This window comes from Pituophis catenifer, unplaced genomic scaffold (genome assembly GCF_029215685.1).
Source record: "Pituophis catenifer annectens isolate HBS135680 unplaced genomic scaffold, rPitCat1.0.hap2 SCAF_2, whole genome shotgun sequence".
Classification (NCBI taxonomy): Eukaryota; Metazoa; Chordata; class Lepidosauria; order Squamata; family Colubridae; genus Pituophis; species Pituophis catenifer.
In genome coordinates this window covers 151,909,310-151,931,407 of record NW_027256882.1, presented here as the reverse complement: position 1 = coordinate 151,931,407, position 22,098 = coordinate 151,909,310, and the positions used below count along the sequence as shown (strand labels likewise).

At 37.5% G+C, this 22,098-nt stretch overlaps 3 protein-coding genes across 3 annotated transcripts in view; 2 read left to right on the top strand and 1 right to left on the bottom strand.

The window, feature by feature from the left end:
- TOM1L1 (target of myb1 like 1 membrane trafficking protein) overlaps nucleotides 1-5,109 on the top strand; it is a 52,411-nt gene extending 47,302 nt beyond the window's left edge. The window contains exons 13-15 of the mRNA XM_070934827.1: nucleotides 2,044-2,122; nucleotides 3,170-3,251; nucleotides 4,970-5,109. Of these exons, the coding sequence (XP_070790928.1) occupies nucleotides 2,044-2,122; nucleotides 3,170-3,251; nucleotides 4,970-5,030 (222 nt within the window). The 3' untranslated portion in view covers nucleotides 5,031-5,109. The remainder of the gene's footprint in view (nucleotides 1-2,043; nucleotides 2,123-3,169; nucleotides 3,252-4,969) is intronic.
- Nucleotides 5,110-7,028: 1,919 nt separating this feature from the next.
- COX11 (cytochrome c oxidase copper chaperone COX11) lies at nucleotides 7,029-12,333 on the bottom strand. Its single transcript, XM_070934826.1, has 4 exons — nucleotides 12,058-12,333; nucleotides 9,228-9,383; nucleotides 8,462-8,587; nucleotides 7,029-7,961 (listed from the first exon to the last, which is right to left on the bottom strand). Exons 1-4 carry the CDS (start codon nucleotides 12,328-12,330, stop codon nucleotides 7,779-7,781), a joined length of 738 nt encoding a protein of 245 aa, XP_070790927.1. The 5' UTR covers nucleotides 12,331-12,333; the 3' UTR covers nucleotides 7,029-7,778.
- A 467-nt stretch (nucleotides 12,334-12,800) lies between these two features.
- Nucleotides 12,801-22,098, top strand: part of STXBP4 (syntaxin binding protein 4) — a 96,851-nt gene continuing 87,553 nt past the window's right edge. The window contains exons 1-4 of the mRNA XM_070934825.1: nucleotides 12,801-12,856; nucleotides 14,703-14,800; nucleotides 20,847-20,920; nucleotides 21,117-21,212. Of these exons, the coding sequence (XP_070790926.1) occupies nucleotides 14,757-14,800; nucleotides 20,847-20,920; nucleotides 21,117-21,212 (214 nt within the window). The 5' untranslated portion in view covers nucleotides 12,801-12,856; nucleotides 14,703-14,756. The remainder of the gene's footprint in view (nucleotides 12,857-14,702; nucleotides 14,801-20,846; nucleotides 20,921-21,116; nucleotides 21,213-22,098) is intronic.

Genomic DNA, 22,098 nt, shown 5'->3' with positions numbered 1-22,098 from the left:
TTTAAAAGAATTTCATGACTTTGGCCCCAAAATTTAAAACATTCAAACTAAAACACATTGACAATTTAAAAAACTAAAAAAGCTAGAAAAGGGGGGGGAGGTGTTTTACGCCAGCCCTGCTTGATGGAAAAGAAAAGTTTTTAGGGCACGGCGAAAGACCCGGAGATCCGATATCCTTCTTGTCTCTGGGGGCAAATCGTTCCAGAGGGCACGAGCTGCCACAGAGAAGGCCCTCCCCTGGGGGTCGCCAGCCGATATTGCCTGGCTGACAGCACCCTGAGGAGTCCCTCTCTGTGGGAACGTACTGGTCGGTGGGAGGCTATCGGCGGCAGAAGACGGTCCTGCAAATACCCAGGTCCTATGCCATGGAGCGCTTTAAAGGTCATGACCAACACCTTGAAGCGCACCCGGAAGACCACTGGAAGCCAATGCAGCTCACGCAGGAGAGGTGTCACATGGGAGCGCCCCCTCGCTCCCATAAACCCCCGCGCAGCCGCATTCTGCACCAGTTGGAGCCTCCGGGTGCTCCTCAAGGGGAGCCCCATGTAGAGAGCGTTGCAGTAGTCCAGGCGGGAAGTGACAAGTGCCTGAGTGACTGTGCGTAAGGAATCCCGATCCAGAAAGGGACGCAACTGGCGAATCAGGCGAACCTGATAAAAAGCCCCCCTGGTCACAGCTGTCATATACTCTTCTAAAGACAGCCGTGCATCCAGGAGGACGCCCAAGTTGCGAGCCCTGTCCGTGGGGGCCAATAACTCGCCCCCAATAACCAGCGATGGCACCAGCTGGCTATATCGGGACGCCGGAAGCCACAGCCACTCAGTCTTGGAAGGGTTGAGTCGAAGCCTGTTACACCCCATCCAGATCCGCACGGCCTCCAGACACCAGGACATCACTTCAAGGGCATTGTTGGGGTGGTCCGTGGTGGAGATGTACAGCTGAGTGTCATCAGCGTACTGATGGAACCCCACCCCAAAGCCACGGATGATCTCACCCAGCGGCTTCACATAAATGTTAAACAGAAAGGGCGAGAGGACCGACCCCTGCGGCACCCCACAAACAAGGTGCCTCAGAGTTGACCTCTGCCCCCCTGCCAACACCGACTGCGACCGGTCGGAGAGATAGGAAGAGAACCACCGCAAAACGGTGCCCCCCACTCCCAACCCCTCCAACCGGCACAGCAGGATACCATGGTCAATGATATCAAAAGCCGCTGAGAGATCTAACAGGACCAGGATAGAGGAGCAACCCCTATCCCGAGCCCTCCAGAGATCATCCAATGCGACCAATGCCGTTTTCGTGCTGTGCCCAGGCCTGAAGCCGGACTGGAGCGGATCCAGATAGACAGCTTCATCCAGGTACCCAGGAAGCAGTTGCGCCACCACATTCTCGACAACCTTCGCCAAAAAGGGAAGGTTGTACATACTTTAGTTGTATTTATTCTTTTGTAAACTATGATTTATAGGTTAGTGAGTTGTGTCGACACACCCACTAAGCATGCACTGTGGAAGAGAAATTAACCCTAACTTTTTCAGATCGTTGCTAAGGATTCCTAATCCCTAGTGATCAGTTGTAGCCAAGAAATACAAAAAGGCACATAGGCTGAATTTATTTCCTCAAAGCTCATTGTTTTGTAACCAGCATATGCCACATGAATGCAAGTACAAATAAATTTTAAGAAATCACCAGGGTGGAATTGAATTTTTTAAAAAATGTATTGTCCAGGATGCAGAGTCTGAGGTGTCTGATTCCGTAAACCAAATGCAGAATGTTTTGAATTCTACTGTCTTAATTCCATGGGGTTAATGCAATCTAAACAATCCTGTAGATCTTTTCTAAATGATTCATTCAATGCCATCTAATTTATAGAGAGCTAACAAAAAGCTGATTTAATGTACTGTTTATATTAATAGAATCCTTAATCGCTTTTATTATAACCTTATGTAGTATAGACAAAAAAGAATGAACCATCTTGTTATGCTAAACCATTTTTTACCAATGCATCTTCTTGCATATCTGATTTAATTCACTTAATTTCCTTAGGTAAACACATGTTTAAATCCAGAGCCCTTGCATGCAGTAAACCATCTAAGTAATGGTACAGGAAATGCACCACCGGGAGGTAAATTTTTATTATTGCAATTAGAGTTTGCAATTGCATTATTATAATTACAAGACTATAGGTAATTGTAATTGAAGCCAAAATTACAATCGTAATTTGTAGTGGTCATTAAGCGGGTCACCGCATGACTGCGTCTGATTTACGACTTTTTTTGCAGCAGTTGTTAAGCAAACATTACACTTGTTAGCCAAACCTGTTTTACTCAATGAATGTTTTTTGCCGGAAACTAAAATTAAATGCTGATTTCCAGAAAACTGCCCAAAATCACAATTGTGTGACCATGGGATGCTGCAAATGTTCATAAATGCAAGCTGGTTGTCCAGCACCCAAAATAGGAATATGTGACTGCAAGGGGGGTATGATTGTCAGAACTCCAGAACTGGGTTGTAAATAGCTCTGGGGAGATTATTTGTAATCTTGAATGGCTGCCAAGTGACCAATAGATTTACTTTGAATGATTTTCATTTAGAGGACATATGTATTGGAATAGCTAGTTCACCTCATTGCCAGAGGAATTCATTCAATCATTGATTTAGTCGGTCGGTCAGTCAGTCTAATAGTCTGCCGTACATTCAGGAGTTCAAGATGTACCTATCCCTCCCCAGTCCTGTTTCCTCTGACAATAACAACTCTGAGAGTAGGCTGAGCAGAGAAAGAGAGAGCAATTGTACCAAAATCAACTAGTCAGCTTCTATGGATGAGAGTGGACCTTTTGCTCATAATTCCTAGTTCAACCTCTTCACTGCTATACATATTATGTCCACTTGAAGATGGGGCAGGAAGGCAGTAGCAATTGCTCTGTATTCTCCTGATATTTTATTTAAAAAGTGAGTTCTAGTGTATAGAGTCTGCTCACTCCTGAACTTTACTGCTGGGAGAAAATATGGCCCAGACCGTATTCCCTTCACACCCCCTTCCATATATAATTTTTACCTTTTATCTTAGAATTGGGGTAGAATATGTGATTCAGTATAAATATATTTTTGGTTTCTTAATACTTTTGATTAGCAAAACGAAACTTCTTTGTCTCTGGCTTTCTTTTTCCAGATATATCAAAAACCAACTCACATCCTCCTAAATATTATGAGCTAATGGAATTTGATCCTTTGGCTCCTTGTGACCCAACCAAGTAAGTGATTTTCAAAATGACTCAATTGTTGCTTATTTCTTGTCCAGGCTGACACAGACAGAGTTTCTTATACCAGCACAGCAAAAATATCATATTGTACATATTTTAAGTCATCAGTGATAGCCACTAAAATCGAACAGACACATGGATTTATTTAATGCTTCGTTTCATGTTACTGAATTGCATCTAATAGTACCCATCCACTAGAGTGCAGTATCTCTTGCCATTCCCCCCAATTTTCTTAGCAGATACTATACGGGGGACCGCAGAAAAGAGAAATGTTTTGCTGAATGAGCAGTTATCTGTTTATGTGATACTGCATTTTTACCATTATAACAAACAATACTTATATACATACACTATTCTCTCTGGGTTAAGCATTATTAATGCAAAGCATAGAACAGCTAAGTGTTAACAGCCAGTAGCTTGAAGCGTGAGGTGTCTATGCTGGCCTCCAAAATGGCATCTTTCTCTGAGATAGAACAGAGTAGAACATAGAACAGACTCAAACTGAATAAAGGAGCAAACACTTCAGCCATATACAACCAAGAAGAAAGTGCAGAATTACATCCATTCAGCACAACATGTTGAGTGATTAAAGAGTAAGAGACGGCAAAAGGAGAAAGATAAATTCACAAGAGTACTGGAGAATATTTAAGGCCATCTAAACTGGGGCTAGGCTGGGCTATCAGGAAGTATAAATAACAATCTGAATTCCCACATAGGTTGTTTAAGACAGCCTACAGTCTACTCACTTCAAATTCCATGGCTCAATTTCACTTGTCCCAAAGAACCTGACCCTCACATTGTAATCAGGGTAACTTCTTATCTTCCCTTTTTGGGTGCATAGAAAGTGACCTTTGGTGTTCATTATACTCATTTTTCTGTTCAATATTGTTATTTTTTTAGCCTCTTGCAGTTCTCAAATGCACATGTGTATTTCTTGTTGAGAACTCATATGACCTCAAAATGTTTGAGGAAATCTCACCATAGCTTTACATCATATTTGATAGTTAAAATCTCCTATTCACTAAGCCTGCTGATCTTCAAAAAGGAAAGGAAATTGAGGAGTACACTAAACTAAGCACTATATAAAGTTATTATGTATTGAGAGGCAAGTTCATTGCCATTGATAGAAACTAGATTAGGTAAATACATGTCATGTAGTTAATTCTAGCGTGTTACCCCTAGAGAAAGGTGGGAAAATTTTTTATGCTGATTTGGCAGCCCCATTCTACGTCCCAGAGGTTTCCATAATCTGTCAAAGGTGCATTTCGGAGGGAAGATGAAAATAGTATATTCCACCTATTGTGAGCAAAGTAATAATTAGACAACTAAGGGAAAGGATATGAATTTGCCTTCCTGATGAGCCTAATGGTTAGGAATTGTGTCAGGTATCATAGTAGTATTGTTTGTCAAATATGTAAGATGAGTGTATCTGAATCATAAATTGAACATATTTTAATTACTAATGAAAATATGAGGAGTTTGATGAGTATTTTAACTGTTGCTTAGCTGAAATGTGGCATGACTGGTTCAAAGAAAATTGTTTGGCAGATATGCTGCAAGTAATTTTTTTTATTTTAAGGACATGACCAGGAGGAATGTGAGGTTAGTAGTGTATCTGTCCTGAACACTCCTCCTATGTGCAAATGTTGCTTTAGTAACAAATTTTTATATTACTCCTCATCACGAACTTTTATTATCTTTGATTTCAGACATATTTATGAAGAAATTGATCCACATCTCTTCAAAACACAGGTTAACATCAAATGCTAGAAGCAGATGCCAATAGCAATATTTTAACAAAATGGTAGATTCCGCTGATTGCTTCAAAATGTGTCATGTAAAGATAAAATCTACTCAGTAGGCTGAGATTTGGGATAAAAGTGTTTTATAAAACTGTTCAAAAGAAAACACTTCAAATCTAAGATGTGTATCCTACACACCCTACCTAAGTACATTTCATTGGGTTCAACTCATTAAAAATACAAGATTCACTTCTGCAATCTTTGGACCAAAATTTACAATTGATACAATGAATGTTTTTCTAACTTTCATTCTTATAGCAAGTATAACATTCAGAATCTTGCATCTTGGATCCTTTAATAATAAAAGCAAAATATTTTCCTATGAGAACTACACTGCATATTGCTGAATAATTGACTGGAGTCTGATAGAACTGTTTATGATCCTAATCAAAGAACTTGAGTGTTGGAGCGATGACTACACCTATAGAGACTCAAGTTCAAATCCAAATTGTTTGAATGCAAGGAGAGATCTAGCTATTAATTAAATCCTGCAGTCAGATTTCCTGACAGGCTGCTTGGTAGGAGAGACCTTACAGTTTGTCTTTAATGTTGGTCTTTGGTGAAAAATAATCACTAACTAGGAGGTTGAAGTTAGATTTCCTTGCAGTACATTTCCTATTCTTCTGATAGTTAGCCACTCTAACATTTTTCTCAGTTATGAAATGCACTTTAAAAGCAAAAGTATGCACAAGCCACTACAAAACAGAGCATATGAATCAGTAGCAATTGTGACATGCTGTGGTAGCAGGTCTTATTCCACATTGTCTTAATACCATTTTATCTGTTTTCCTAGATTATTTTCATTCTCTCTTAACAATGAAGCTAAATATGTATGAAGCAGTAGCTTTCATAAGTTATGGAGGGTTGCATTGGGAGCTGCTGCAACAAAAGCACCGCCAGAATGCATGGGGGCAGCAAAGCATAAAACACGCATTGTGGGGTATTTGGAATGACTTTGATTATATTACCGCTGTTAATTTCTATTATTCCCAACAATTCAGGATATCTTGAAAAACACTTACTTGGTCATGAGATCGTATAAAAGTATGATTGAAATAAGTGCCTTTTCTCTATACTTTCCCAAATCTAGTGTTCAAACTTTTAATAAATTGGTACCCTTTAAGTCTTGAGTAATATGTATAGCATTTGTTTTACAATGGCTATTAACATACAATCCAAGTAAAGAATCTGGAATGGAAAACTGAATTAAATTTGAACACAAATGCTCCCAAATGTTTTTTATGGTTTCTTGTTTCTTAAGTAGTGTTTTGTGATGCATCAGATCCGCTCTACCAGATTTGCTTTGTACTGTTGAGGGATCTTCCATAAATATTAGGGAGATGCATAGGGAAGTGCAGGGGAAAATAAAAAATTAACAAATGTTATTTTCTGGGCAAATAAGCTTTACAGTAACATTGTTAAACCTATAAAGATTTTATATGGGGGGAGGGGAATCTTCTGCCACTCTTTTTTCCACTGATTTCCACCATACTGTAGAATTTGTGGTGAACAAATTGCTTTACATTTGTAATGTAATATATTTTAGGTATTGTTTGACACAGTTACTATACTATACCCTAACAGTGATATTAATTTCTTCTTTTGGAAAAGCAGTTTGTCAAGTTGTTCAAGGCAAGGATCTAGTCAGATTTAGGTTAGAAGCACATGTTAATGGAATAATTTTCTCAATCCATCGACCAACCCCACAGATCTATTTAGGAGAAAATCAGAGCACCATCTTCTACACTGAAAAATTGGTGCAACAAATTTAACATGGTTACTGAATTTTAATCCATTTTCTGAGTTTACAAAAAAAGACACTGGATTTGTGCAACATGCTAAACCACAGAAAAGGGTAACCTAGTCAAGCTTAGCATATTATGCAGATACAGCTACTCCAATCTTTATTTGACCTTTACCAAGGTAAGAATGAAAATAGAAAGAAAAGAATCAAAGTATAATTGTATTACCCTGAAGAAGAACTCAAGGAATGTTTAAGTGAGGATACTATGGGATGCATAAAAGCAGCATTTTATTTTTTAAAAAAGGTTGCTGTTATTATTCTTCATTTATTTTGGCTTGTGGGTAACTCATGAAAAATGAGAATGTAGCTCTTAACATAAAAAGCTGCTGCATGGAATAACTAAGTTTTAAGACGGTACACTGAATGATATCTTCTGCACACTTATTTAAAACAGCTTACAAAATTTACCAGATTTGTGCTGCTTCTGATTTAAGGTAGGCAAGTAAAGTCAAATCTAGTATTTATTATTTTACTGATTGCTTATTACTTTATTAGGCAGACATCAAATCTCCAAAAATAAACTATTTACTATTTTCTCCTTTGACACATTAATCTATTAAATAACATTTTAAATAACTCTGTGGAATAAAAAAAAAAAAGCTTTATAAAATGACAGTCATAAATTAGCAATTGGATAGATCTTCCTGTAAATGAAGAAAGAGAAATGAACAAAATAAGCTATTTTTGTATATCTTTGTATTCTTAATTTGTATTCTTAATTTGATTTTAAAATGAAAATTAATCACATCTCCAAAGAGAAGACACATCGGTGCATATTCAGCAAATAAAACATAATGCCTGAAATATTCAGAACTTTTTTCCTGGGCTAAAGTAGTTATTTTTACACAGTCAGTGGATTATCAATAGAGTACTGAAGAGAGAACTCCGATGTAGAGTCAACATACTGTACTGTTAATTATAACCTGGAAGCGGTGGTTTATATCCTATTTTGGCTTCAAAAAAAGTGTAAGAAAGAGTAATCAAATTAACTTTCTCCATCCTTGGGTCTTCTACAAATTCAGGATCAATGAAGAAAAATACTGGCATGTCCACTTCCTCATGAGGATTGAGTCTTTGTTCTTCAAAACAAAAGCACTGAAAGAAGAAAAAGTTTATTTTCCAAAATTGAATAGTCAGCTAAATTTTTTAATGTTTTGTCTTAATCCTTAATTCAATATATTTTTTAAAAAATCTATTAAAAGCAAATCCATTTTCAAATTCACTTTGTCAAACAATTATTTTATAAATATTTTAAAATCTCTAAATATGAAGCATTTAAAGAAATATTAACATCGAAAACTAAGGAAAACTGGTTTTATTCATATTTCAGGGAAAACTGAGCATTTTGAACTATTGGAAATCTCATGTTTATTATGTTATAGAAAAGTAAGATAGCAATCCTTAAAGAAAAAAAATGAAGTTATACAGAATTTAAGAGGACAAGAACAAGTATTGACAGCATGCCATAAATCTAATTCCATGACTTGCTGCAATTATGAATTATCAAACAGACTCTAGTTTCAGTTATAATAATAAATATAATAAATAAATATAATAAATATTTGAGGAACTTAACCAAAATGAGCAGCACTTACCTGTATTTTATTGAAATATTGTCCAGCCTCAGGTGGTAGTACATTGTAGGTAGATATTCCAATTATTGGTCTATCAGTGGGATTTTTTGCTTTATAAAAGGCCAGTGCAGTTTCTCCTGGAACCACCTATTTTAAAAAGTTACAACTGTTAAGTTTTTAGCTTCTCTCCATACTTTTATTTCTTACAAAATGGGTTTTCAAACAAAATCTGTGCACCAAGTTACATTAAGCAATTTTTCTCAAGAATTCTCCCAGAATTCTGAGAGTTGGTGTTCACACATCTTTAAATCTGTTGAGGTTGAAAAACATAGCATTAAAAGGTCGATAATCTGAGGTGGACTGTCTCTGTTGGCATTATATTTCAAAATATTTATAAAAAGCCATTTCAGATTAAAGAAACTAACCAGAATTTGCTTCACTCTAATACCAATGACAGACCAAGGCTAGATTTACTGATTAAACTGCAGTTGTGCATTTGGCAATAGGCAGTGGCACTAGGATTTAACCTGGCTGTCATTTATATTTGCTAGTAGAATAAACTTAATTCTAAAACTAATTTTGCTAATAGAAATTAGTAAATCAAAATTTATTGTCTGATTGTATCCCATTTACCTAATTGAAAAAGAGCCTCTTAATTAAAAATTCCCAGTTGGCTACAACTACTCACATTCTTGATTATTTTTATAAGAGCAGCATGTCATTTTATTGTAAAAAAATGCTTATAAAAGTTCATGCAAAATTCACCTAGCATATTTTAATTACTTACATAAACTTCAGTTTGCTGAGGCTTGAAGTTCCACTGAAGACTTGAATGTACATCTGAATTGAACATGATTTTAATGATGCGGTCCTTTATAGGCTCCATAGTCTCAATCTGTTCTGAACTATGACCATCTAAAGCTGACCCACCAAGCCCAGTAGCCTGAAAGGAAAATAAGATATAAGTGAAAACAATCTGCTTAAAAACAAATTATTTTCATGGGAGTAAGAACAGAGTAGGGTTTTTTTCCATTAGAGATTGTTTACTTAAAATTATCAACACTTACAAGAGCTATGTAGTGCTTTAGATTCAAAGGCAAAAAGATGCCTCAATGTTTGCAAGGATGCTCATGGGATATTTCTCTGCAGCTTCTTAAAGCAGCTGTGTCTTTTCTCAGGATCATGCAGTTGTCTTCTGTATTTGTAGCAAGATCCTGGGAAAATATGAGTTTGGTTTAAGTAGTTGGAGAGAGGAATAATGTATGCACCCATTAATGCTTCAAAGCAAGTTTCTGAATCTGAAGTACTCCACAGCAATAAACTGAGCAGCACTTGTGGGTCCCTCCCCCAAAAAAGTCATGGTTGATCAAAAGGTTTATTATCAGTGTCGTATTTTTCAAGGAGACCAACTAAATACTAATGGGGACTTCACAAGAAAGACATTAAGTAACTAAGGAAATTTGTATGTGCACTGCATCTGTTGCTAGAGATAATATATAATTACCACAGTTCTCCCACCTTCATGAAACTGTAAAATCCCTGTAAAATTACATGGCTCCCTGTCAGCAGATGAGCACTTTCATGTAATGGTGAAGCCAGTTCAGTAAAACTGGGAAGAATGGGAGCACTGACTAAGTTGTTGCTAAACAGTTAAAAGTGGAAGGGATAAGTTATTGTAGACAAAAAATTCAAACATAAAAACTGGAAGAAAAGAACAAACCATCTCTATATTATTACCAAGGCAAGCATGTGGGCATGGCTAGAGCATTTAGACAAATGGTGGTGGCACCAGATAATGAGAATTCCTTTGTTCCAGAAGTCATAAAATAGTTGTCTACTAATCGAAGAATACTGAATTTTCATAGAGAGATCTGGATGTGATGATGTAATCAGATTGAAATCAGAAGGAAAGGCCAGTAAAATCTTTGTTGCATTCAAATGTCCACTCAATCTGATTTTGCCATTTGAGTCCATTGACATCACTCTAGTTAAAAGTATAATAAAGGTACCTCATATAAATTATATAAATTTATCTTTGGCCTGGATTATTTTGGGTACAATAGACATTAAACTGAGGTGAAATCTCGATGCAGTTTATTATTTGAAGACTACTAAATTGAAGTTGTTAAACTGGGATTTTACTATACTGAAAGAGTTCTTCCCTTTACAAGGACAAGAACAATTGTGAACATGAAAAGTATGAATGAATGAATCAAGGGAAACTAAAATTGTCAAAACATAAACAAAGTACTAAATTAGGAGGGATAGAAAGTGGCAAAAGCCAAGAACATTGAGGATGATTAAAAGAAAGTAAAAATGGAAAGTGCTGAGATAATTAGAGGTTTGGCCCAATGCATGTTTGACATCAAGAACATCAGTGGAATAAGCAACTAGGGAGAAGTAGAGAATGGAACCACTAGGAAAATTGACAAGTGAGCTGACCACCTCAATATATATGTATTATACTTCTAGAAACACACAGTAATCTAGTTGGCATCTTACAGGCTATAGAAACAAAAATTAAAATATTCATGTAGAGGTTAAAATCAACCAAAACAATCATATTCATCACAATAGTTATATCAGTTCCTACCAAATAAATATAAGAACATAAAAATGAGTCAAGGCAATAAAATGGTAAAAAGAGATGCAAAACAAATGCACAAATTATTGAAATCATGGCAATAGTTTTTCATACAATTATGTTTAAACTTAAGGTTTTATTAAAAAAGGACCATAACTGGAGAGAAAAAAATTAACACAGGAACACAGTATTTTTGAAAAGACACGGGAGCATGAGATAGAAAACACAAGATGGATAATAGAGTAGAATAATATGTGGATGTTTACCTCTGATTTAGATTAGAATATTAACCATAAAGAGGCCTTAGAATGGCAAGACCATGCAATTATTTCAAAGCTAATGGATGTATCAGAACCACCTATTTATTCGTTTGAAGAATCTTTAAAGTGACAAAAACCAATGTAAGAATTGAATTCAGAGAAAAGGGGTAGATCACAACAGGGAAGGGAAAGAGACCAAAATACACATTAACTCAATGTTTATTTCATGCATTCAGCATACCTACTGAAAGAGTGGGACTGGAAGAAGAGATCAATACAAGTCAGTGCCTACTATACACCTGAGATTTGCAAATGCAACCACTTCGTTGGCTGGAAGGAAATAAAAATTTAAGGTGCTCATTACGAAAGCAAAATCAGAACACCCAAAATCCAAGACGCTACTCAATTTTAAGTCAACCGTAATGCCAACCAACACACTTCATGTGCTCGGGAGTTGATGGAAAAGGTCATACATTTGTTTTCTTGTGCACAAACGCAAATAAGACAGCGCCTTAAGAGAAAAGTAACTGGGAATAATACATTTAGACAAGCTTGTGAAGAATAAGGACACTCCAAAAACAAGGAAGATCAGAAGAGTTTTGGCAATTAGCGATCTGTTCCTAAAATCGCCAATTTATTCTCGTATCACGTACCATGGGACCACCCGTCCTCACCCCCTAAAACACAGTAACCCTACGGGGCGGGCAGGCAGGGGGAAAAGCATCATCGGCTGCAGGTGGACTCCAAGCCCGCCTCCTCCTACCGCTCCTCACCTGGCAATAAAGGCGGTACAGCGGCACGGCTGCGTAGGATAAGCCTGCCATGCCCACGATCCCGGCCGCCAGATAGGTGAGCACCGTCTTGTTGCGCTGCTTCCATTGCTGCTCCTGCTGCCGGCGAAAAGCAGCGACAGCCTCGGAGCTCTTCTCGCGATAGTCCCCGCGGAATTCCTGGCTGTTGCCACCGTGACAGACCCTAACCTGTTTGCAGCCCCAGACTCTCACCGTTCGGGTCACCAGCACGCAGCCCTTTGCGCCCAGACGCATGCTTCTTCCTGTCACGTGAGCACTCCTTTTCTCTTGGGCTGTCTTTCGCAGGCGGGATTAGCAACTATCGCGAGAAGTACCCAAGGTCGAACCCGCCGGCGGCGTCGCTTTGATGCTGGCAAAACTTTCCAGCGCTGGGGTAAGAACGTTCTGACTACGGCGGCCGTAGGGGGTAAGTTCGCGTTTTCGTTACCTGCCTCCTCTTTGCTCCGCCTCCGAACCAGGAGCGATGCTAACTTCCCGCCAAGGTTGCCGGTGCTGGTTTTTTAAATTCAGATCTGGATTTTTTTTCAATCCAGATTTGGGTTTTGCAATCCTTGTTGGGTTTCTAGGTTTTTTATTTAAAAAATTAATGAAGTTTTTCTAGACATTACGTTATACATTGTAGGTATTACATAGGTAAAGATGGTTTAGTTTAAAACGCACTTATGATGTGTTTTGTCACCTGGGCTTTTTTTTTTCTCTCTGTAGGATCTGGATTTATCTGAGCACGAAATCTAGTTTTAGGAATCCCCGCGGGCAATAGGTAAAAATAATTTAGTTTAAAACTGATTTATTGTGTTCTTTTGTTATCTGTTTTCTAATGTACAATCTTGGTTTATATGAACGCAGACTCTTAGGATTCTTGTTTTGTTTTGTTATTGGAAACTCCACTTGCAACCCTGCTTCCTGCAAATTTTAGATGCCCCAGGCTAAGCTTCAAAAAGGGGCGGGTGCACTGCAGATTTATTATCCAGACACACCCTGGAAATCATAGGAAAGCTCTGGGCTTTAAAGAATGCAGTCTAAGGGTTAAACTGTTTTGAAAGTTTCAAACTTCATTAGGAATCAAAGGAGCTGGCCCTTTGATATTCACACCAAAGGACATGAGAGGATGAGGGAGCTGGACTCCTTCAGCCACCACAAAGCTTCCTGTGTGACCTGAGACGAGGCAAATTTTTTCAACTGACCTATTCTCAAGATTGCTTTGAGGATAAAGTGGGCAGCAGGTGGAGTCATACTGAAATGCTGTTTTGGGTTTCTGAAAGAGAATTTTTTTAAAAACAAAACTCCAAGATTAATTGTTCTTTCGCATTATATTGCCTAAGTAAGTACATAGTACAAGTAGTCCTCGAGTTACGATCACAATTGAGCCCAAAATTTATCTTGCTATGTGAAACATTTGTTAAATGAGTTTGCCCCATCTTATAACTTTTCTTGCCATGTTTGTTAAGTGAATCACTACAGTTGTTAAGTTAGTAACATGGTTGTTAAGTGGACTCCCCATTGACTTTGCTTCTCAGAAGGTCACAAAAGGGGATCATATGACCCCAGGACACTGCAACGATCATAAATGTGAACTAGTTGCCAAGCATAGGAATTTTGATTATTTTGATGACACCATGGGGATGGCTGCAATGGTCATAAGTGTGAAAAATGGTCATCAGTCACTTCTTCCAGTGCCGTTGTAACTTTGAACAGTGACTAAATGAACTGCTGTAAGTCAAGGACTACCTGTATTAAATGGCACACAGCATTTCCTTTTATTGATTTATATCCCACCTTTTTATTGTTATAAATGAGGCAGTGGACATGCTTCTGCCTCATACTTCTTCTGCATCCTATTTGAGGTGGGTTAAACTGAGAGAGTGATTAGTCCAAAGTCTCCCAGCCAACTTTTCATGCCTTAGGTTGGACTAGAACTCACAATCTCTTGGTTTCTAGCCTTGTGCCTTAGCCACTAGGTCAAACTGACTCTTCTATTAGTTGCTGTCTGTAGTCTGGTTTGGTAGGGACAATATTACATTGAAACTAAGAAGTACAAACAATTGCGTCCATCTGCCATCCGTTCAAAATACATTCTGCACATAAACATTGATCTGGACTGCAATCATAGAAAAAGTGTGGTAGCTAATAAAAAGAGGAAGTCAGCATACTAGCTGGCCAATTTGCTGGCTTCCCCAGGAAAGAATGGATATGGGAGTGACTCAGTTTTTGCAGGGTGGTTATGATTGGAATTGGTACCCTTATTTAAGGGCGGTTTCCATGGAAATAAGAAAAGTGAACTGATCTCTGCAATGATTGGTCAGAAGAGATATGTCTGGAAGTGCAGAATAAGCCATTCCTGTATAAAAGGGACCATCACTTGAATGCCAATCCCCATTTCTGCCCTACAGCTTCAGTACTTGGTCTTGGTGGCCAAGACTGTTAGCATTCTCTGTCTTAAGCTGTTAAAGATGTGGGGTATTTTATTTTTAAACTAAGAAATATTCAGTAAATTCAGTACAGCTGTATCAAACAAACCATCAAAGAATGTATGTTTGCATTAGTTTGAAGGCAATCCATAGTAATTGTACATATAATACCTAATGGTGTTCTCTTCTGCTTTACAGCAAATGTTCAGTTTTAGTTGTGAGCCTGTTAGAATATTCCATTATTAATGACCTATGTCAACAGAGATGGCATCCCCAGACTCAAATCACCCTGATATGTAAGTCATATATAATGTTTACAAATCTTTAGACCTATAATAAATTCAATATCTTTGATTTATATTATCAAAACAGTTCCTAATAAATGTATATTAATGTTAGCATGATACATCTAGTTAGTGCAGAATATAATAAAAGAAATGTGCTTTCATACGTGTTATACATACATGCATACATTACTGTGTTCTGACATGCTGAGCTAATAAGTTTCCAGAGTGATCTATCTTTTGTGAACATTGACAGTAAATAAAGTAAAATACCAATAAAAGAGAATATATGTAGTTCAGAGGTGAACTGTGGAGTCTTTGGTGTTCTGTAAAGCTTTAAAGGAATAAAATTAGCAAGGGAAGAAGAAAACAACACAATATCCTTCCTGGATATCTTTTTCAACAGAAAAAATAATGGAAAATTAGAAACACAACCCTGTTGAAAAACAACCCACACTAACCAAGTGCTCCATGACCAAAATAACAATCCAACCTTCCACAAGAGTAGCTATGCAGGAATTATTATTCAGAGGAGGTAATGGAATGTGTGGATAAGAGATGCTGCCTAGGAAACAGTCAGACAAAAGCAGCAGGAGCCCCCAGTGGCTTAACAATCAGAAAGAAACCTAAAAATGACCTGTAATTATCTACATATACGGTGGCTGTAACAATCACTACGTAAGACAGATAGGCAGAAGACTAGTAGAGCACATCCATGAATATCAGCCAGATATAAGAAGACCCAGTGAAACTGAGCATCCTAGACCAAACCAAATCCAAAAATGCTAGGAGATTCCTGGAAAGCTGGCATTCAGACATCAATAGACACATAGAAATAAAGCATATTTACACATTCAGAAGAGACAACAAAAAACTAAGAAGGAAACAAAAAATCCAGCACACATCCTCTCCCACAGCCAACAGCCACATAAGCAACAATTAACACCAGAGAAACAAGCAGAAAACAATTCCCTACTCAAGGAATTAGCAAGGAGAAAACCTCTTTCCAATCAACACTGGCAGTGCAAACTACTGGGAGCAAAACCCACACCTACACTGATGATGTTACCTTGTTGGATAATGAAATGTCTGCAAGCAAACAACCAAGCTCAGAGAGCACCAAGGATTCCAAAGTAAAATACATGTTATGGTACTGTCTGCCATTCCACTTCTTGCTATCTTGTATCTGTGGAACCTCCACAGAGTATCTTGTATGTCTATGGGTATTTTGAAATATTGCTGCATCCTTCTATCAGTAAAAGTTGATATTTTACTTGCAAATTAATTAGAACATACAGTTTGCCAGTACCAGAATGCTAACCACTTTCTCAGCATTATCTTATCCTCATTGCAGAGCTTCGAAAAATGGTAGATAAATAGGTAAACTAGATTAGAAACCTAGGCAATGTGTCAATAATCAAATCTAAAATCTTAGCTTGAAGAGTTGGGAAGAAGAAATAGGCATGCGAAAGTAGATGAATCTAAGCATTCTTGGTGATAAAGAAATATGAAGTATATACAATTCATTGTTTTAATCTTTGTGCATGCACACACCTCCGAATCAGTATTTCCTGGACATGTCCCTGCAATTCTGTTGGCAAGATTTCAGAAATGGTTTGCCTGCTTCCTAGAGCTGAGGAAGAGTGATTGGCCTATCACCCAGATGACTTCATGCCTAAAGCAGGATTAGAAGTCACAATCTCCTAGTTTCTAGTTTGGTGTATTAACCACTACACCAAACTCTCTCTCATAAGCATAGGATATATTGACAGATGTTTACCTCCTTCATATACAAATGTAAGCACAGACTTTTAACCATTGACTGCAAAAAAAAAAAATCTGGTGTGGTTGCAGTTCTTGAGGAACAGTTTTGAATGGAATCAGCAAGAATTTTGACCCGAAAACTTCTATTAGATTAAGCCCATAGGTATCTAGCCCAATGTTTCAATTTTCAGAAAAATTGAAGTTACAGAAAACTAGATATGCCTGGAAGGAAGACATAAAGGAATATGCATTCTGTGTAACTTTTGTTAATGCCTAGCATTGCCATTCTGAATGTAAGGAATTAGTTTGTAATTTGTCTATAGAAACATATTAGAAAATAATTGCCTTGCGATACCATTCTGAATTTATCCTGCTGTCGTCTCCTGGGCCACTATGTACATGATGGATAGGTACTGGGGAGTTTTAGATGATTATAAATTGGTGAGTAAGGAGTTCTATTTTCTACATGTGCTGACACAATCTGATAGACATATTGTTTTAAACAGATAACGGTAATTGAAATTTTATGCCAAGAGGATTATAAAGAATGAATCCTAACACAAACAAAAGAAACTATTGTTTATTATAAATCTTTTAGTGGAGTGAAAGATAAAAATGATATATTAAAATCCAGAGAAAATGCAAGTAATCGCTATACTTTTAAAAAATACAGTTCTTCGTACTTATTGAATTGCAATGGGAGACCTAATTTTTGCTGTCACATGTGAATTATCTTATGTGAGAAGATTAACTGGTGGGAGAGATAAACTGATGTTTTAGTAACAAAGTATGATGGAAGTAAGCATTTCTCCTGCTGCTGAATATGAAACCTTTCAGCGCTTTTTAGGATTGATTTATTTCATTTGCAACAAATATCTTTTGCTAGAGGATGAATGAAAACCAGAGTATAAGATCTATAAAGATATGCTTCATGGTTAGATTTTAGATAACTATTCCCAGCCATTGTCTAAAATCTTATGTAAACAGAGGTATTTTCATCTCTGCAAAATGAAAGGTTATTGCAGGCTTATTCTGGAACAAGACAGAAAGGTGATAGGCAGGCAGGCCTTTTACTTTAATGGTTTTATTGCTGTGTTTTTTGTGTACCTTACGCAGGATAAAAAGAAGTGATTCATAGCCATTGTTTTTTTACGTAATTAAAAGGACTTCTTCATTTACTGAAATTTCTTTCCAACCCTCTCCTAAATCTACATACATGTAATACCTGATTTGTGGATGTATTTTATAGAAATCCATAAGTAAGAGTTTTGGGGGTCAGTTGTTTTCTTTTGTTTTGCCTTCCAGAGCCTTAAACATATATTAGCAAAATAAAAAAAATATTGATTATCAGTACATTATCATTCAAGAAACCATTTATCTTAAGCTACCAAAAATGATCTTTGGGGGAGAGGGGCAAATCATAATTGATTAAAATGTAGTCACAACTTCAGTAATGCAGTTTCAGATTATTTGCTATTTAGTAACAAAATCCAGCATATGTTATCAATTTCCACCTGTAAACATTTCTGACAGAATAGGCAAAACACTAAAATTCCCACTTCTGAAATGCAATTTATTCCGGTTGGAATATGAACCTATGTTCTTTAGAATAATCTTGTACTAAATTACTATTATTATTATTATTATTATTATTATTATTATTATTATTATTATTATTATTATTATTTAGTAGGAACCCTTTAGAACAACCTTCTAGTTTTTTGAGGGGAGGCTGTTATATACGGCAAATAAAATGCTGCTAGATAATAAGTAGGTTGTAACTACACCATGCAATTGTATTCTTGCCCCACTTTTTCACAGTTCATCCTGATTTTGTATTTTTACAAAAAACTTTAGTAACAGTCCAAGATGATTTACCTCCTCCTGTCTTTCAGCTTAAATCTGGAAAGTTATAGAGAAGACAGAAGTAACACCTATGCACTACATAGCATTTTTACAGATCAGTGTGATGACAGGTAGCTGACAGCGTAGATCAGATGTACACAAGAGTGTCCTTTTACATTCATGGTATAACAGGCTGCCTATTTATCTACTTTTTGTCATTAGAAGAGTGCTGCCAAGGTGACAGTGTCCTAAGGAAATGTATCACATTTCTTTGAGCACAAAGTATGTGGGAAAAAATCCAGGATAGCGTGATCACAATCTAATTTTTTAATTTTCTTATCTTGTTGCTTGTTTCAAATTGCATTGTACTGTATTCTTTTATTGTACAATATATGGCTTAATGACTGCCCTGTTTGGCGATTGTTTGAAGTTACAATGGTGCTGAAAAAGTAACTTTACAACTAGTCCTTACACTTACAACTGTTACAACATCCCTCTGGTCACATGATCAAGACTCAGACATTTTGCAACCAGCAGGCACGATATTTGCAGCAATCCATGGTCATATAGTCATCATTTGTACGTTTCACATCTGGCTTCTGAAAAGCAGAGTCAATAGAGAAACTGACAGTAAAATTGCAAGTCGCAGTCACATGATGTCCCACTTAATGACCACAGGTGATTCACTTTATGACCATGGCAGGGGTAACATTACATATCTAGTTTGGCCATGTGATGTTTCTGCTTAACAATCACATTGCTGGGGGGGGTTGAAAAGGGAAAAGAAAAAACTACTAGGCTAAGAATAAGGGGAATAATCACAACCCTTGATGTGATGTCCCGCTGCCTGGAGGCCGTGCGGGTCTGGATGGGGAGAAATAGGCTCAAACTCAACCCTTCCAAGACTGAGTGGCTGTGGCTTCCGGCGTCCCAGTATAGTCAGCAGGTGCCATCGCTGACTATTGGGGGTGAATCTTTGCCCCCCACAGAGAGGGCTCGCAATCTGGGTGTCCTCCTGGACTCACGGCTGTCTTTAGAAGAGCATATGACGGCCATAGTCAGGGGGGCTTTTTATCAGGTTCGCCTGATCCGCCAGTTGCGTCCCTTTCTGGACCGGGACGCCTTGCATACGGTCACTCACGCCCTCGTCACCTCCCGTCTGGACTACTGCAATGCTCTCTACATGGGGCTCCCCTTGAAGAGCACTCGGAGGCTTCAACTGGTCCAGAATGCGGCCGCGCGGGTGGTTATGGGCGCACCTCGTTACGTCCATGTAACACCTCTCTTGCGCAAGCTGCACTGGCTCCCATTGGTCTTCCGAGTGCAATTCAAGGTGTTGGTTACCACCTTTAAAGCGCTCCATGGCATAGGACCAGGGTACCTATGGGACCGCCTTCTGCCACCAACAGCCTCCCACCGACCAGTTCGCTCCCACAGAGAGGGACTCCTCAGGGTACCGTCGGCCAAGTTATGTCGACTGGCGACACCCAGGAGGAGAGCCTTCTCTGTCGGAGCTCCTGCCCTTTGGAATGAATTGCCCCCGGACATTCATAACATCTCTGACCTCCGGGTCTTCCGCTGTGCCCTCAAGACCCTACTGTTCCGACAGGTGGGGCTGTCTAACTGAATGATTTTAAATTGGGTTTTAATTTTGGGTTTTAAAATTCGGCCAAAACTATTTAATGATTTTAATTAATTTTAACCATGATATCTATATATCTATGTTTTAATTCTGGCTGTACACCGCCCCGAGTCCTTCGGGAGAAGGGTGGTATATAAATAAAATTATTATTATTATTATTATTATTATTATTATTATTATTATTATTATTATTATTATTATTATTATTATTATCATCATCATCATCATCATCCGTATTAGTTGAAGAACCACTATGAAATATTGCTTTAAAAGGAAAATTTACTTATATGTTGTATGTTTTGTAAATGTTTTTATATGTGTTTTATATGTGTTTTAATAAAGTTTATAATTTTTTTTAAAAAAAAAACCAATCACATTGCTTAACAATTCAGTTGCCAGTCCCAATTGTGATTGTTAAGTGAGAACTGTCTGTATTGTGAACTGCCCAGAGTCATCTGAAGTAAGAGAGTACCTAAATCAAATTAAATAAATTAACTTCCTCAGCGTCAGGAAATTCTCAAAAGAATAAGAGCATTGCAGGAATTGAACCTGATCTTGTAAACAATGTTTTATATTAGCACACACCATCTAAATAAAAACTAAATAAAAACATCATCTTATAAATGGTGGAAGGAAACAATAGAAGGAAACAAATGAATTCAATCACTTATTGATACCTATTTCTAAAGATACCTGTTTTTCTTACCTTGGGACCGACATAATAGGCTCCATGTTTCATTTTTTAAAAACAATTATTTCATAAGTTGCAACCATTCTGAAATCAACCTTCTCTTCTCTATTTCAAAGGACCTTTGTAGGCCCACATGGAACTCATCGAACTATACACCATGTTTCATTTTCAGACTGCCAAAATGGATTAGGTAATCAGATTACATATTCACTTTACTCTAATAAAGTTGGAGAATTGCCATACTGTTTTGGGCAGGTGGTCCACTCTGATGTAGACAGGATTTATAATATATGCAGTTATTTAGCAATTACCATGATATGTTTATCACAGTGGGGAAAATACGAAAATAACCTATTCACATCTTGTTTGTTTTAATTGCTCAACAGGCATTAAAATTATTGGAGGCTGTCAAGATCAATCCAAAGAAGAGTATGGAATTTTCATAAAGGAGATATTACCCAAGAAGATAGCTGCTACAGATAGTAAATAATTATTTGATCTTCACTGGTGGCAATGCTGCTTTAACAAAAGAAAAAGCTGTGACAATCCATATATTGATCCATATATTTTTTAAATTAAAGATCCACACATCTAAACCATCTTCTCTTTCCTTCCCCTACAAAACTCCCTTGTTCTGTTCTAGAAATTCCAACCTTTTAGAGCAGATTACACAGGAAAAGTTGGGGTCCCCATATCCATAGTTCCACTCATGGAAATAATTTTATCATTTGAAAAAAAACAAGTCCCTGGATTTCATCCATTAGATTCAAGTGAGAGAATTTTAGGCACACTATATACCTGATTTAATCTGGCCCAGAGTGAAGTTGCAAACTTTACACACAATAAACCATGTTGATGGATGGATTATCATGTTGTGAAAAAAGGATAAACTTAATCAACCAGGAGATTAAAAGAATTTGCTTTTAGCTCCAGGTAGCCATGGAGTGCTTTGGAGGAAAATTAAGTCTTAGTCTAAATTAAGTCAATCCTATCGGCTGTGTTGACCAAATAGAGGGGAAAAGCTTCTCTAAGCCCACCTTCCCTGTCCCTGTTTTTCTTCCCATAATATGGACAAAGGACACGAAATGTCGAATGAGTAGCCTCCCCCTGCCATCTCTATCCATGGGGGCTCCAAAACTTGTTGGATTATGGATAGTTTTTGGTTTTACTTTTTTACTTTCCTCCTTACTGGAAATGCAAATTCAGCTTTTTATTCACCTTCCAACCTCTTATATATTAGCTGGCAAGACTGCAAAACTATCAGTTCCCTCTTTGAGTAGAACATTGTTAATCATACATTTGCTGGTGCACAAGGTAGGTCTTTACCAGTAGGGAATAAATAACTAAGTCAGAAAAGCAGGTATTAAT